This window comes from Carcharodon carcharias, chromosome 3, assembly GCF_017639515.1.
Source record: "Carcharodon carcharias isolate sCarCar2 chromosome 3, sCarCar2.pri, whole genome shotgun sequence".
Lineage (NCBI taxonomy): Eukaryota > Metazoa > Chordata > Chondrichthyes > Lamniformes > Lamnidae > Carcharodon > Carcharodon carcharias.
In genome coordinates, this window is record NC_054469.1 from 65,838,571 (window position 1) to 65,854,370 (window position 15,800).

Sequence of the window (15,800 nt, forward strand, 5' to 3'; positions counted from 1 at the left end):
CAGGCAGCCTTTATGGAACTAATTTTATTTATGCCTCCCCAACAGTGAGGACAGCAGAGAGGCAGCTGTAATATACTACATTAATCCTCTCAACTTCTCCTGTCCCCACTGACATTTGTAGCAAGCAGCGTTTCCAGTGTATAATTGAAGAGATATGTTTCATTTTCAAATTTTGGCCCTTGTGATAATGATTATGCACCACTGCTGGCTGAAAGTGCCAGAAATGCCAAGTGGGCAGAGAGTCAATGGAATAGTTCTCCATCCAATTTTCTAGATTGTGCTGGTTTCCCACAGCAACTTAAAGTTTATCTGGCCCTCTTCATCTCGAATGATGTAAGGAAACAGTTGCTTTGACAACCAAGAAGGAAAAAATAGTTTGGACCAGCACTCGTATTTCCCAGTTTTTACTGGTGTTCCATTTTGAGGTATACGAGACCAATTTGGACCAGTATTCCTATTTCCCAGTTTTTGCTGCTTTTTCATTCTGGGGAAGTATCAGAAGGATGTTGTCAATGAGCACACTGGATAGCCACTTCACTATGTTAAAGCCAGCTCATATCCACAGTGATTTGAACCCTTGCACCTAACCTACATCTAACCTAATCTAATGGGGACTTTCCAGTGTTAGTTGTATGCGCTAATACAAGATGGCACCCCAGTTGAAATAAGCAACACTAATGAGCAAGAGTGCATTGCAATAAAATATGCACTACATTTACACAGCTATTTTATTTTATTTAATGGACTTTAATTTCTTAATCTTTTCGATATATGTTTCCTTTAATATTTTCTGCTCATGTGCTTCATTCCAATTTGATGTACGTTGCTCTGTTCCTCCCCTCTCCAAAGATGAGGGCCACTTTAAAAGTCTTGGTGAGACCAGGATGTTCTGTGTCAGTGCTATGCCAGGTCTTGAATAATGGAGATAATGGAGTCCCAGACCCCTCCCTCTCCATAGATTGTTAACCTTATTAGCAGAGGCTCTGATCTGCCTTAGCAGAGGCTCTGATCTGCCCTCACAAGGCCCTCTTGGAAATTAGGGCTAAAGGCTGGGATACCAGATGAGGTACCAGTCTTGTGATGGACTCCTGCTTTTCAGTAGACTCTTGTTTCTGGGCAATTGCCTGCCAAACATGTCTATTTCTGTGCCCACCCTATCTTTTAAAATGAGTAATTGTTGTTTCACGTGACATTTTATATTCAAAGAATTTATTTTGATATAAATTAGTCCTTTAATTGCAGGTGGATTTTTGGAAACTCCTGTTTCTCTACAGTTTTGTCTGTTTGCTGTCGGACACTGACATTGAAAGGAATATATTTACCATAATAAAGCTAATCAAACATCATTACCGGTTTCAGTGCTGCAATATTATGCCTAAGTCACTAATTTAATTAATTAAATGATGATTTCAACTGATTGTTTCTCTATTTCTGAAGGTCACCCCTTTTCTCTGATCTAATTTTTATCTCTTCACTAATGCTCTACCTTATTTGTCTCGCCACTGCTCTTCTCTTGAAGGCTTTTCCTCCTTGTGGTCTTATTGCTTGAGTGGTGATCCTTACTGTGTGACTTTTCTATGTATCAGCCCCTGCCACCCTTCTTGAATAGAGATCTATCACAACCAAGCGTGACCCTCTCCTTCTTGATACCCATGCACACACATTTCTTGCAGGAATTATTGGATATTGGTAAGGAATGGGATTCTGACATATTTTGTCGGAGCAGTGAGCCCATTGTAACACTACTTCTAGTGCTCCATGTGAGATCAGCTAAATTAGCACAGACCATCAACAAATTAAATATAATCTATTGGAACAATTCTCAACCTGTCTCCATATTTTCTTAAAGTTTTAAATAATTAACTTGCTTGTTTCTTCTGTCTCTGAACGAACCATTTCGAAGCTCTACTAGCTGAAACCCAAATTAATGTTGGGTTTTTGAGCCAATTGAAAATGAACATGCTAAATAGTCAGACACATAGGGCAGAATTTTCCACCTGTCAGGGGGGACGTTCAGGAGCGGGCGGATGAAGATGCACCTCCGATCGGTGCCCCCGATTGGGGACGTGCCGCCATTTTGCGTGGGCGGGCCAATTAAGGCCTGCTCAGCATGACGTCTGCCAGGAAGCGCTATGCTCACCCTGTGTGGGTGGCGGGGCGGATTCCCTGAACCGGGATTGCACCTTGACGCGCATGTGTGCGAAAGAATGCACTGATCTCCCTGAGGCTAAGTGTTGCCTCAGGGAGATCGGCGCCAAATTCAAAAATGTTAAATATAGAAAAATAAAATTTCCCTGACGTGTCCCATTTGACCCAGTCACATGAGTTGGGACATGCCCATCACTTCTAACTAAACTTTTATTAAATGTTTAAAAACCTACATGAAACCTCATCCCACCCATGGATGAGGTTTCATGCTTTTTCTGCAGGGCTCCCGGCCTGCCCGCCAACCTTAAGGTTGGATGGGCAGGTCCTTTAACTAGTTCAACTAGTTTTTAAATGGCCTCAATTGGCCGTTGATAGGTCGGCGGTCGCACAGCTGATTTGGCTGCGCCCCCGCCGACCTGAAAATTGAAATGATGCGGGGTGGCGTCGGGAGTTCCGCCCAACGTCACCTCGCGTCATTTTACGCATCAGCGAGCGGGCCCCACCCCCTGCTCGCCAACCTCAATATCTTGCCCATAAGTTTCATGGTATGTTACCGGACCAGTAATTTAGAGATATGTACTAATATCACTGAGAAAGTGCCTCCATGCATCTTGGGAGTTTGAAGTCTGAAATAAAATCTGAAATAAAATGCTGGTATCCATAAAGTAACCAGGGTGTGCATGGATTATTGTAAAAACCTAACTAGTTAGCTAATGTCCTTTAGGGGGCAAAAAACCTGCCATCCTTATCTGGTTTGGTCGATGTGTGACTCCAGTTCGATGATCAATGGGTTCACACTTAACTACCCTCTGAAGTGGCCAAGCAAACTAGTTTTTTTGGACAGGCCATATAGAGATGGGCAATAAATGCTGACCTTGCCAGCTTCACCCACAACCTAAGAATGAATAATCAAGCGAAAATAAAATCAGGCCAATCCTTGTGAAAATTATACCCTAAGCTAGCTGTTGTCCTGTTGATAAATAAATGTGTCAATGGACTCTGTAGCTGTCAGCAGAACAAGCATGAAGCTTTGAAGACAAAAACTTAGTAAAAGGCAAAATGATCATTAAAGCGATGCTAGATGCACTTCACAATCAAATTACTATTTGTTAACCTAGTAAATTGTGTTTCAATTCAACAAGGCCCTGTTAATTTCATTGTATTTAATAATTTGTGTTTAGTCATTGCGTTTTCTATTTAAGTTGATAAAAAAAATCATGTTGAGCTTTGCAATAAGTTTGACTGACAACTGAATCTTTACATTTGATTTTCTTTTTTTTTTGCACGTTATAAATATTCTTTCCAGGCTGTAGCAGAAAATACAACCAATCATCTGGTTACCTGAAGAGTCCTGGCTGGCCCAATGTCTATCATCATAATCTAGATTGTACAATCGTTCTGCAAGCCCCAGAGAGCCACAAGATCTCCCTTTTCTTTCATGCCTTTAACATTGAAGGTTTTGGATGCAACTTTAACTATTTAGAGGTGAGATCGCTAACTGTTATTATCACAGCATTAAATAATTATCAGCTAGAAAATGACATGTGGACAATTTCACTGCCTCCTCACTTTAACTCTGATCTCTTAGGTACTCCATTTTAATAAGGAATCCTTTGCTAATTATAAGGTAAATTATGGGAACCAAGACTGAGCAACATCTTCCAAAAAGATACTTTGGAAAATAGAAGAGGTATTTCCAGTTGCTGTAAAAACAAATTCATAAGTGTTCCATTCAGTGTTACCTCTGCTTGAATTTTTTGGTGGAAAAAGATGAAGTTAGAAAGAAGAGATGGCAGAGAGGCTCATCTGCATCAAAAGCACTTATGTGCCCTTACCGCAGAGCCATGGTTACATAACCACCTTTCTGAGAATGTTGGGGTAGAATTGTCTTTCCAAGCTATGGCTCACTAAAGGGAACAGTGATGAAATTGTACCTTCTCCCGGAATCTGACTTGCAGACAACATTGACTTGGGGAACAGCACTACCCATGGCAGTAAAGATGACCACTGCCCTGAACTGCCTTGCATTCAAGTACTTCTGAGCTACCAAAAGGGCATCTGAAATATCATTAAATCCTCAGTATAGAAATGGATCAAGCAGGTCAATGGTCCTTTGTCTATCAAACCAAACAACTTTATTAGTTTACCCATGGAAAAATAACATTGGAATGAGAAAGCACTGCATTCCACAATATTCTCCAAATTTCAGAAGTAATCTTGTGACCAAATAATCCCATCCACAGGACTTCATGGCATTCATGAACAGCAAATTCCTGGGGGCTCAGGCCACCTTCAATGATTTGTGCTCAAGTATCCCCAGGTCCTTCTGCCTCTGCACCTCTTTTAGAATTGTACCATTTATTTTATATTACCTTTCTTTGTTTTTCCTACCAGAAAGTATCATATCACAATTCTCTGTATTAAATTTCATCTGTCACTTGTCCACCCATTCTACCAGCCAGTCTATGTCCTCTTGAAGTTCATTAATATCCTCCCCACAATTGAAAATACTTCCAAGTTTTGTGTCATTTGCAACTTTTGAAATTATGCACTGTTCACCCAATTCCAGGTCATTAATATACATGAAGCAAAGTGTCCCATATACCAACACCTAAGGAAACTCCCTTATGCCTTCGTCCAGTCTGAAAAACAACCATTTACCTCTATTTTCTGTTTCCCATCTCTCAGCCAACTTGGTATCCAAGCTGTCATCATTCACAATCTCATTATCCTCATCAACCACCTCATCAATCAAGTAGTTAAACATAATTTGCTCTTAAAAATCCACGCTAACTTTCCTTGATAAATCCACATTTCTCCCAAGCGACTTTTGATATTGTCTCAAATTGTTGCTTCTAAAAGCTTTCCCACCACCGAGGTTAAACTGACTGGCTTGCAGTTGCTGTGCTTATCCTTACACCCTTCTTTAAACAGGAGTCTAACATTTACAATTCTCCAGTCTCAGGAACTAGCCCTGTGCATTTCAGCAAGTTAGATTGGGGAAGGTGGGAAAAGAACAAAAGGAAATGTTTCTAATAGAGTAGAAATTAAATGAAAAAAGGGTTCATGGTGCAAGGCTAAAGGGACAAGTAAAGAAACAAAAATGTGTCTGGAGGAGGAGTGAATGGCAGAATCAAGAATGGCTACCAAATAGCAAAAAAAGAGAAATCAAGTGAGAAAAATCAGGTGTTGCATCTCCTGTGCTTATGTGGAAAGATGTCATGGAAGGGTAGGGGGTGTTGGGGTTGATTAATTGTGAACCAGGGTGTCACAGAGGGAACAGAACTTCAAAATGCTGAAAGGGGAGGGGAAGAAGCGTTTTGTGGTGGCATCACACTGGAGGTGGCAGAAATGGTGGAAGAGATGCAGCATCTTTTTATGTAAATAGAGGCGATGCAAAAACTGCTCTTTTACCTCTTCCCTTCCCACCATCCAGAGCCCCATATTCTTTCAAGGAAAAACAATAACTTACTTGTACTTCTTCCAATTTCATGCACTTTATTCATTGCTCACAATGTGGTCTCCTCTCCATTGGGAAGACCAAACGCTGGCTTTGCGGAAACTCCCGTTCAGTTTGCTGGGGTGCGCCCAAGCCTCTGGTCACCTGTCGTTTTAATTCTCCACCTTGGTCTCCCTGTCCTCAGCCTCTTGCAGAATTCCTACGAAACTCAACATTGAGCGAAAGAACAGTGGCTTGTCTTTGGATTAGGCATTTCTAGACAAACATTGAGGTTAACGATTTTAGATTGTAACCCCTGCTCTCACATTTTGTTTCCTTTCTCTCTGCTAGTTTTGGTTTTTCTCTCTTGTTAACTGTTTTTCTCTCCACAGATGCCACCAGGCTTGCTAAGTAGTTCCAGCATTTTCTGGTTTTTACTGAATATTATCAGGACATTAGCGTTACACCTCAAGATGAATTTCTACTCCAAGATCTCACAGAATTTGACTTTTGAGTAGTGTTACTAACACTTAAGTTTAGAAAAGGATTGAACTGTAATTACTTTTTATTTGTTTCAGATAAAAAATGGTACAGATAGTAATGGACAAGTGCTTGGCAGATTCTGTGGTAGTAAAGTGCCTGATCCCATCTTCCCCAATTTTCATGCACTTACCCTACATTTTAAAAGTGATATCTTAACAAGTCGCAATGGTTTTGAGATCACCTGGACATCTTCTCTAAATGGTAAGTTGAAACAATAAGAACCTACTTTATCATTCCATATACAGCATGCAACAACCTCTCTGTAAAACTCCAGTAACAACCATTTTGCCAAATGATTAATTCATTCTGCAGGGTATTATAGTAATCATTGAAGTTCGGACATTAAATGTAATTTAGGGCTGACTTTCCTCTGCTCTGCTCTAAAATGGCCCCAGAAAAATAAGTACAAGAAGGAAAATGGGCAAGAATCAGTTGCTCCTAGTCTGCTCCTGAATAACATCGCATGCAATCCTCTGCTGGTGGCTTTACTTAACTCCACCGGCCCAGCAATGTAAAATACACGCAAAATAAATATCAGGTTGCTTTATGTACAGAGAGGCTGCGTGCAAATGGTTGGTATGCCAACACCCAAACAAGAGTTTGAACAGACCATCCTCATAAAAACCTGGCTTTGCTGCTTCCTGAGATCTGGTTTAGATGCTATCTTAAATAGCAGGTTAGTATTGTTGAGAACGGGCTTTCTTCCGACTTCTCAAATTTGGAAAAGAGTTTAGCTAATTCAGTACTGTGACTTTTTGAGATATGAGCTATTTGGAGGCGGAGGAGGTAAAACAATGATATGACCTTTGACAGTTGCTGAAGTTATTCACAAGGTTCTCTCCTGAGCCATTAATAACTGGTTCTCTGCCATACAGAATAAATCCCCACCCACAACTACACCCTGCCACGCCCCCGCCAACACACACACACACACACACACCCCACCTTTCCACCTGACCCATAAAACTACTCTGGAGGGAAAGAAAATAGCAGCCTCACTGTTAAACCAATCTCAGAATCACAGTGTAGAAGAGGCCCTTCAGCCCATCGAGTCTGCAACGACACGTGAGAAACACCTGACCTACCTATCTAATCCCATTTACCAGCACTTGGCTCATAGCCTTGAACGTTATGATGTGCCAAGTGCTCATCCAGGTACTTTTTAAAGGATGTGAGGCAACCCGCCTCCACCACCCTCCCTGGCAGTGCATTCCAGACCGTCACCACCCTCTGGGTAAAAACGTTTTTCCTCACATCTCCCCTAAACCTCCTGCCCCTCACCTTGAACTTATACCCCCTTGTGACTGACCCTTCAACTAAGGGGAACAGCTGATCCCTAACCACCCTGTCCATGCCCCTCATAATCTTGTACGCCTCGATCAGGTCGCCCCTCAGTCTTCTCTGCTCCAATGAAAACAACCCCTAGTCTATTCAACCTCTCTTCATAACTTCAATGTTTCATCCCAGACAACATCCTGGTCAATTTCCTCTGCATTCCCTCCAGTGCAATCTTTACATCCTTCCTATAATGTGGCGACCAGAACTGCACACAGTACTCTAGCTGTGCCATCACCAAGGTTCTAAACAACTCCAACATGACCTCCCTACTTTTGTAATCTATGCCTCGATTGATAAAGGCAAGTGTCAATCAATCCTAGTTATATCGTATTCTTCAAACCTGCCTTTGCTTTGCCTGTTGGCACCGTGGTGTTGCTCTTTTACCAGCTCCCACCACAACAGACTGGAGTGTTGGGCTGGTCTCCAGCTTGGGGTGCTCTTGGCAGTCATGACACAACAACACAGACACATTTGCAGCAGACATCAGGGTTGAGTTTCTGCCAATTTGCACCAGTAATATCAGCACAAACACGGAGGAATCAGCTTAAACAGCAGAATTTTCAATGTGAGTTACACCCAAAACAACTGACATTTGTGTTTTCCGCAATCTGTTATGCTGGTTTAAGATTCAATTTGTTGGATCTAGCTCCACCCACAAAACTGACTGTGCCCCGCTTCCAAATTGTGAGATTTTGCCCATTGCACTGATTCGGGAAGGCTCTTTAAATTATGTTAATTTTCTGAGGCACATGAGGCAGATTTTATAAGTTTTTATATCAAAAAATATATAGTCTACCAAGAAACTGACAAGTGTACATCAATTAAACTATTATATGGTTTAGTATAGATTTTCAAAATAATTTTCAGTGATTTGAATTAAGGTTACTCATTGGCAGAGGACTGAACACCCTTTTTTAAAATGTTTACTTTGGTGATGTAACAGGTATGATATAGTCGGGATTACGGAGACATGGCTGCAGGGTGACCAGGGATGGGAACTGAACACCCAGGGGTATTCAGTATTTAGGAAGGACAGACAAAAAGGAAAAGGCGGTGGAGTTGCATTTCTGGTTAAAGAGGAAAATAACGCAATAATGAGGAAAGATATTAGCTTCGACAATGTGGAATCTGTGTGAGTAGAGCTGAGAAATACTAAAGGGCAAAAAATGTTAGTGGGGGTTGTATATAGACCCACCAAACTGTAATGGTGATGTTGGGAATGACATTAAACAGGAAATTAGAGATGCATGCAATAAGGGAACATATGTAATTATGGGTGATTTTAATCTGCATATGGATTGGGCAAATAAAATTAGTAACAATACCGTAGAGGAGGTAATCCTGGAGTGTATACGGGATGGTTTTCTGGACCAATATGTTGAGGAACCAACTAGAGAACAGGCCATCCTGGACTGGGTATTGTGTAATGAGAAAGGAATAATTGGCAATCTAGTTGTGCGAGGTCTCTTGGGGATGAGCGACCGTAATATGATAGAATTCTTCATCAAGATGGAGAGTGATATAGTTGATACTGAGACTAGGGTCCTGAATCTTAAAAAAGGAAACTATGATGTTATGAGGCTCGAGTTGGGTATGATGGATTGGGAAATGTTACTTCAAGGGATGAAGGTGGATAGGCAATGGCAAACGTTCAAAGAGTGCATGGGTGAACTGCAACAATTGTTTATTCCTGTCTGGTGCAAAAGTAAAATAGGAAAAGTGGCAAAACCCATGGCATACAAGGAAAATTAGAGATAGTATTAGACCCAAGGAAGAGGCATACAAATTGGCCAGGAAAAACAACAGACCTAAGGATTGGGAGCAGTTCAGAATTCAGTAAAGGAGGACCTAGGGATTGATTAAGAAGGGGAGTATGAGAGTAAGCTTGCAGGGAACATAAAAACTGACTGGAAAAGTTTCTATAGATATGTGAAGAGAAAAAGATTGGTGAAGAGTCAGAAACAGGTGAATTTATAATGGGGAACAAAGAAATGGCTGACCAACTAAATACATACTTTGGTTCTGTCTTCACAAAGGAGGACACAAATAACATACCAGAAATGTTGGGGAGCACAGGGTTTAGTGAGAGGGAGAAACTGAAAGAAATCAGTATTAGTAGGGAAATGGTGTTGGAGAAATCGATGGGATTGAAGTACTGATAAATCCCCAGGGCCTAATAATCTACATCCAAGAGTACTTAAGGAAATGGCCCTAGAAATAGTGGATGCATTGGTGGTCATCTTCTGAGATTCTATAGACTCTGGAACAGTTCCTACAGATTGGAGGGTAGCTATTTAAAAAGGGAGGTAGAGAGAAAACAGGGAATTATAGACCAGTCAGCCTGACGTCAGTAGTGGAGAAAATTCTAGAGTCCATTACAAAAGTTTTAATAGCTGAGCACTTGGAAAACATTGGCAGAATCGGACAGAGTCAGCATGGAATTACGAAAGGGAAATCATGCTTGACAAATCTGCTGGAATTTTTTGAGGATGTAACTAGTAGAGTTGATGAGGGGGAGCCAGTGGATGTGGTTATTTAGATTTCCAGAAGGCTTTTGACAAAATCCCACATAAGAGATTAGCGTGTAAGTTAAAGTGCATGGGATTGGGGGTAGTGTATTGAGATGGATAGGAAACTGGTTGGCAGACAGGAAACAAAGAGTAGGAATAAACGGGTCTTTTTCCGAATGGCAGGCAGTGACCAGTGGGGTACCGCAGGGATCAGTGCTGGGACCCCAGCTATTCACAATATATATTAATGATTTAGATGAGGGAACTAAATGTAATATCTCCAAATTTGCAGATGACACAAAGCTGGGTGGGAGGGTGGGCTGTGAGGAGGATGCAGAGATGCTTCAGTGTGGTTTGAACAAGCTGAGTGAGTGGGCAAATGCATGGCAGATACAATATAATGTGGATAAATGTGAGGTTATCCACTTTGGTAGCAAAAACAGAAAGACAGATTATTATCTGAATGGCTATAAATTGAGAGAGAGGAATGTACAACGAGACCTGGGTGTCCTCATACACCAGTCGCTAAAGGTAAGCATGCAGGTGCAGCAGGCAGCAAAGAAGGCAAATGGTATGTTAGCCTTCATAGTGAGAAGATTCAAGTACAGGAGCAGGGATGTCTTGCTGCAATTATACAGGGCCTTGGTGAGACCACACCTGGAATATTGTGTGCAGTTTTGGTCTCCTTATCTGAGGAAGAATGGTCTTGCTATAGAGGAGTGCAGCAAAGGTTTACCAGACTGATTCCTGGGATGGCGGGACTGACATATGAGGAGAGATTGAGTTGATTAGGATTATATTCACTGGAGTTCAGAAGAATGAGGGGGGATCTCATAGAAACCTATAAAATTCTAACAGGACTAGAAGGGTAGATGCAGGAAGGATGTTCCCGATGGTGGGGGAGTCCTAAACCAGGGGTCACAGTCTGAGGATACGGGGTAGACCATTTAGGACTGAGATGAAGAGACATTTCGTCACCCACGGAGCGGTGAGCCTGTGGAACTCGCTATCACAGGAAGTAGTTGAGGCCAAAGCATTGTATGTTTTCAAGAAGGAGTTAGATATAGCTCCTAGGGCGAAAGGGATCAAAGGATATGGGGAGAAAGCGGGAGCAGGCTATTGAGTTTGATGATCAGCCATGATCGTAATGAATGGCGGAGCAGGCTTGAAGGGCTGAATGGCCTACTTCTGCTCCTATTTTCTATATTTCTATGTTTCTATGTGACAAACACATAAAACTGTACTAGGCTAACACTCTCAAATATGTAGTTTTTAATGGAAAGAAAAGCAAAGAAATGTTTTCCATTTATTATGTTGCCCAATTGCACTAGTTAATTGAAGATTTTATGTTTATGATTATACAAATAAAATTTATTGCAAACTTGAACTGTAACCTAATCAGCCCAATTTTGAATGTATTTTGGGTACGATGTCCTTACTGTACCCAAAATGGAAACTCTTCATCAACATCTTTAAATAAATGTGAAATCGCCTAGCATGCAAATCACACCTCAAAATAGCCATATGTGAATTTCAAAAACCTACCGTTCATGATCAAAAGCTGTCCAAATGATATCTTCACTTCCATTACCTGTTAAATTCTACATTCTTCAGGCTCTTTAATGAAGCTTCTATTTAGTCTGCACCTTTAAAGTTACTGCTAGCTTGAAGGCACAGATAATACCCAACTTCCTCTTGGTTGCTCCAGTCGTGTGACCTGCTGTGTGCCTGTGATGAACAAATCGGACCTGACTGGAAGACTAGATCAGGTGTACCACCCCTATATTGTTCCCACATGGTACTAAGAATATTTGTGCTTAAATTTCTACACCAGAGGGCTGCTTGGCAGTATTATCCCTATAACAAGGAATGATCAATGCATATGAAGTTATAGGTCAGGATCTTTCGCTCGGCATGCGGGTGCGCACCTGACACGCCCAAGCGTGAAATTAAACGCATTAACATTGGCTGAGCGTGCCAATGTCAACATGCAGTCTCGCGATAGTTAGGTTGGCGAGTGCACCGGAGCTGGCAGCGTGCCCGCCGGCAATTAAAAGGCTATTAAAGCCATTAAGTTTACAACTGTGCTGAATTTTTTACTGTCTGTTCACCCTAACAGTTGACAGGCAGGCGAAAAGGCTTTTTAGGAAGCCTCATCCACGAGCGAGACACTAGGAAGTTCTGAGGAACAAAAGGACTTTGGTGTGTGTGTCCATAGATCTCTGAAGGCGGAGGGGCATGTTAGTGGGTGGTGAAAAAGGCATATGGGACACTTGCCTTTATCAGTCGAGGCATAGATTACAAAAGTACGGAGATCATGTTGGAGTTGTATAGAACCTTGGTGAGGCCACAGCTGGAGTACTGTGTACAGTTCTGGTTGCCACATTATGGGAAGGATGTGATTGCATTGGAGGGAGTGCAGAGGAGATTGACCAGGATGTTGCCTGGGATGAAACATTGAAGTTATGAAGAGAGGTTGAATAAACTTGGGTTGTTTTCGTTGGAGCAGAGAAGACTGAGGGGCGACCTGATCGAGGTGTACAAGATTATGAGGGGCATGGACAGGGTGGATAGGGAGCAGCTGTTCCCCTTAGTTGAAGGGTCAGTCACGAGGGACATAAGTTCAAGATGAGGGGCAGGAGGTTTAGGGGGGATGTGAGGAAAATCTTTTTTACCCAGAGGGTGGTGATGGTCAGGAATGCTCTGCCTGGGAGGGTGGTGGAGGTGGGTTTCCTCACATCCTTTAAAAAGTACCTGGATGCCCACTTGTCACGTCATAACATTCAAGGCTATGGGCCAAGTGCTGGTAAATGGGATTAGGTAGTTAAGTCAGTTGTTTCTCATGTGTTGGTGCAGACTCGATGGGCCGAAGGGCCTCTTCTGCACTGTGTGATTCTGTGATTCTGTGATTCAGTATTAGGAAAAGTATGATAGTTTCTTGACAAAAAGCAACCTCAACTAAGAGAAAATTGCTTGACTTACCTTTGGGACAGCAAGAAACTTTGAAGAACATTTGACAGGTGAGTAATTTAGTTTAGAAGTGTTCTGAATAGAAGCACAACTGTGGATTGCATGGGTTTGATGGGTAAGAATGGGATTGTTCATGTTATGCTTTATTGTTTGTTTTTATGTATTATTTGATCTGTAAGAATACACAGTACACTTTGCATTCACATGATCTTATACTCTCTTTTCTTATAGGAAAGTAACATTACTGCTTTCACTTCTGCATCTCACCGTGTGTTTGTGAAATTCCATGCTGAATATGCAGTTATACCCTCTGGATTCAGAATAACATGGACCAGTTAAATTTATCCAAAGAATAAATTAATAGTTCCAAAATGTAATAGCAAGCTACTATTTTCCTTCACTTAAATTGTTTAAAATTATGTTGTACTGTGTCACTTCTGTAGTGGCCAAAGTGGAATGCACCTGAAATTTACCAAGTTAACTCATAAATCTTACTTCATAATGATTATAAAAGTGTTGATTTGTCGAAATGCCAGGGCATTTTTGATAGAATAATATTTCAGAAACTTCTAAAGCTAAGTAACAGAAGGAGAACGTATTGTCATTATAAAGAGGAAGTCAGTTTGAGAATATGGAGGAAACAGATAGAGTTACTGAAAGTTAGATGGAGAGAACGGAAACATGATACTAATGTGGATAAATTTATACCAGAGGGTATAAAATGAATGTTGTAAAATCAACTTCTAGATAATTTCCAAAGAGAGGAGTGTGTGTGGCATAGCTAGCATGGTTGCAATGGAGTTACATATCAGTTCTGGTTACAGGAAGAATATGATCACACTAGAGAGAGTACAAAGGATATTTACAGGGTTGGTGCCAGAAATTGAGAATTTTAGCTTCAAGAAAAGATTGGATAGGCTTTCAAAGGAGGCTGAGAGTGATACAATTGAGGTATATAAAAGTATAACAGGTCTCAAGAGCATAGATAGGAAGGATCTATTCTCTTTCAGAGAAGGCTTTAATCAGTGGGCATAGATTTAAAGTAATTGAATGAAGGATTAGAGGAGAGTTGATGAGAGCTTTTATTATTATGAGGGCGGTGGGGGTCTGGAACTCACTGTCTGTAAAGGCGGTAGAGGCAGAAAGTCCTCATCACATTTAAAAAAAATACTTGGATGTGCACTAGTAGTATTTGGCTGGACCGCTCTTTTTCAGTTGATACAGACAGTATGGGCTAAGTGGTTTCCTTCTGTGCTATAAATTTTATATTTGCTAATATTTCTATCAATGGTCCTATTTTGTATGAATGGAAGAAAAACACAAAATAATTGTTTATTGCTGGTATCATAATGAATGCCTACTTTATTCCCTAGAATCCAAATACAAAATGTAGAACTAATGAGTTTTGCCCCAATGCTGGTGTAGAATTTGTGTTAGAATATAATGTTTCTAATAAAGAGTCATGTAAATCTAAGTGTAATTGGCTGATGATTATTTTAATTGAATTCAATGAAAAGTAACCACCCCATTATAATGAAGTGAAAGGAACATCTTTCTTGAATCAAAACCATAATTATTTTTCATACCAAAATCTAGCAATATACAGTATGTGAAAATAAAGATAATTTTAAGGTGCTTGTAAGCATATAAGTTTTAAAACCCTTTCCCGTTAAAGTGAAAATAATATGGATTACGTTAGTGTTCTGTCACTGCTAAAGGCTAAGAGCCTGATTTTCATTATTGGTTCTGGGATTGCAAGTCAGGATATGTCCCGACATTGCGTTCCCATGTTCTGAAGAAACCCTCATGCACTTGTGAGTTTCAGCCCAGGAAGCCAGGGTCAGGCTGAGGTCATGGCCTCCATCTCCTGAAACAGGGTGGATGCATAGGCCAGCAGGTTTTAAGGCCTGCCTCCATTCATTGGCACATCAGCTCCATTCTGTGAGCGACCGTTAGACAGAACTCATGAGCCTTATAATAACAGTGAGAAGTATTTGAAATGAGATAAAAAAAACAATCATCCAAATGCCACTTGAAAAAAAAAAGCTGCTCTTTGGCACTCATAAAATTGGTAATCAAACAGCCATTCAAACTGCGCATGAAAAAAACCTAATTCATCTCAAGTGCTCATAAATCTGTCAAAATAAACAAACAGCTATTCAAAAACCTCTTCAAAACACTTTAATCCTATTAACTATTCATAAGACTGTCAACCAAACAAAGCTCACAGACCCATTCACTGCTGTGTGAACAACCCCTGCTGAATAAATCCATTAGTGTGGTTTGGAGCTCACCCAAGCATTCATAATGAGATTCCTTTGCACAACTGTGTAAACATACCCTTTGGAGTTCAATACACTGGTACCTTTGAAGTTGACTGAACAGATGGTGATCTGTTCTTTTTTTCAAATGCTGAGCAGATGACTAGGCTTTAAATCAAAATAAAAGTCAAATCTCAGGACCTATTCATATTTGTTTCTCAATACTTGAATGCAGACGAGCACTTTAACCTGCATAGAAAGTATGCTATTACATGAGAACACTTCGACAATGCTGGTCAATTTAAAGCCCTATGATCAATCTTCGCACTAAAAACAATCAACTTCTCATACAGCATCTAATTATGACATTTAAAATTGGCAAGATCTTTTAACCTCATTTATCAAACAGTTCTCAGCTCCACACCAGGCTTCACCCAATATTCACGAGCTGACTGTCATGATGTGTTTCACACAAGCTTCAGGAACCTACTCACCTTGCAGAAGCCGTCAGTTTCAGGGAATTCAAAGTTCAGCAGACATTTTAAAGGCTGAACCAGAACGTCATTTTGAGGGAATGTTGGGTTACCACCC

The 15,800-nt window shown here is 40.8% G+C and overlaps 1 protein-coding gene across 1 annotated transcript in view; it reads left to right on the top strand.

Annotated features, from left to right (window-relative positions):
* cubn (cubilin (intrinsic factor-cobalamin receptor)) overlaps positions 1-14,422 on the top strand; it is a 457,032-nt gene extending 442,610 nt beyond the window's left edge. The window contains 3 exon segments of the mRNA XM_041183948.1: positions 3,455-3,633; positions 6,166-6,331; positions 13,180-14,422. Of these exon segments, the coding sequence (XP_041039882.1) occupies positions 3,455-3,633; positions 6,166-6,331; positions 13,180-13,187 (353 nt within the window). The 3' untranslated portion in view covers positions 13,188-14,422.
* Positions 14,423-15,800: the final 1,378 nt, after the last annotated feature.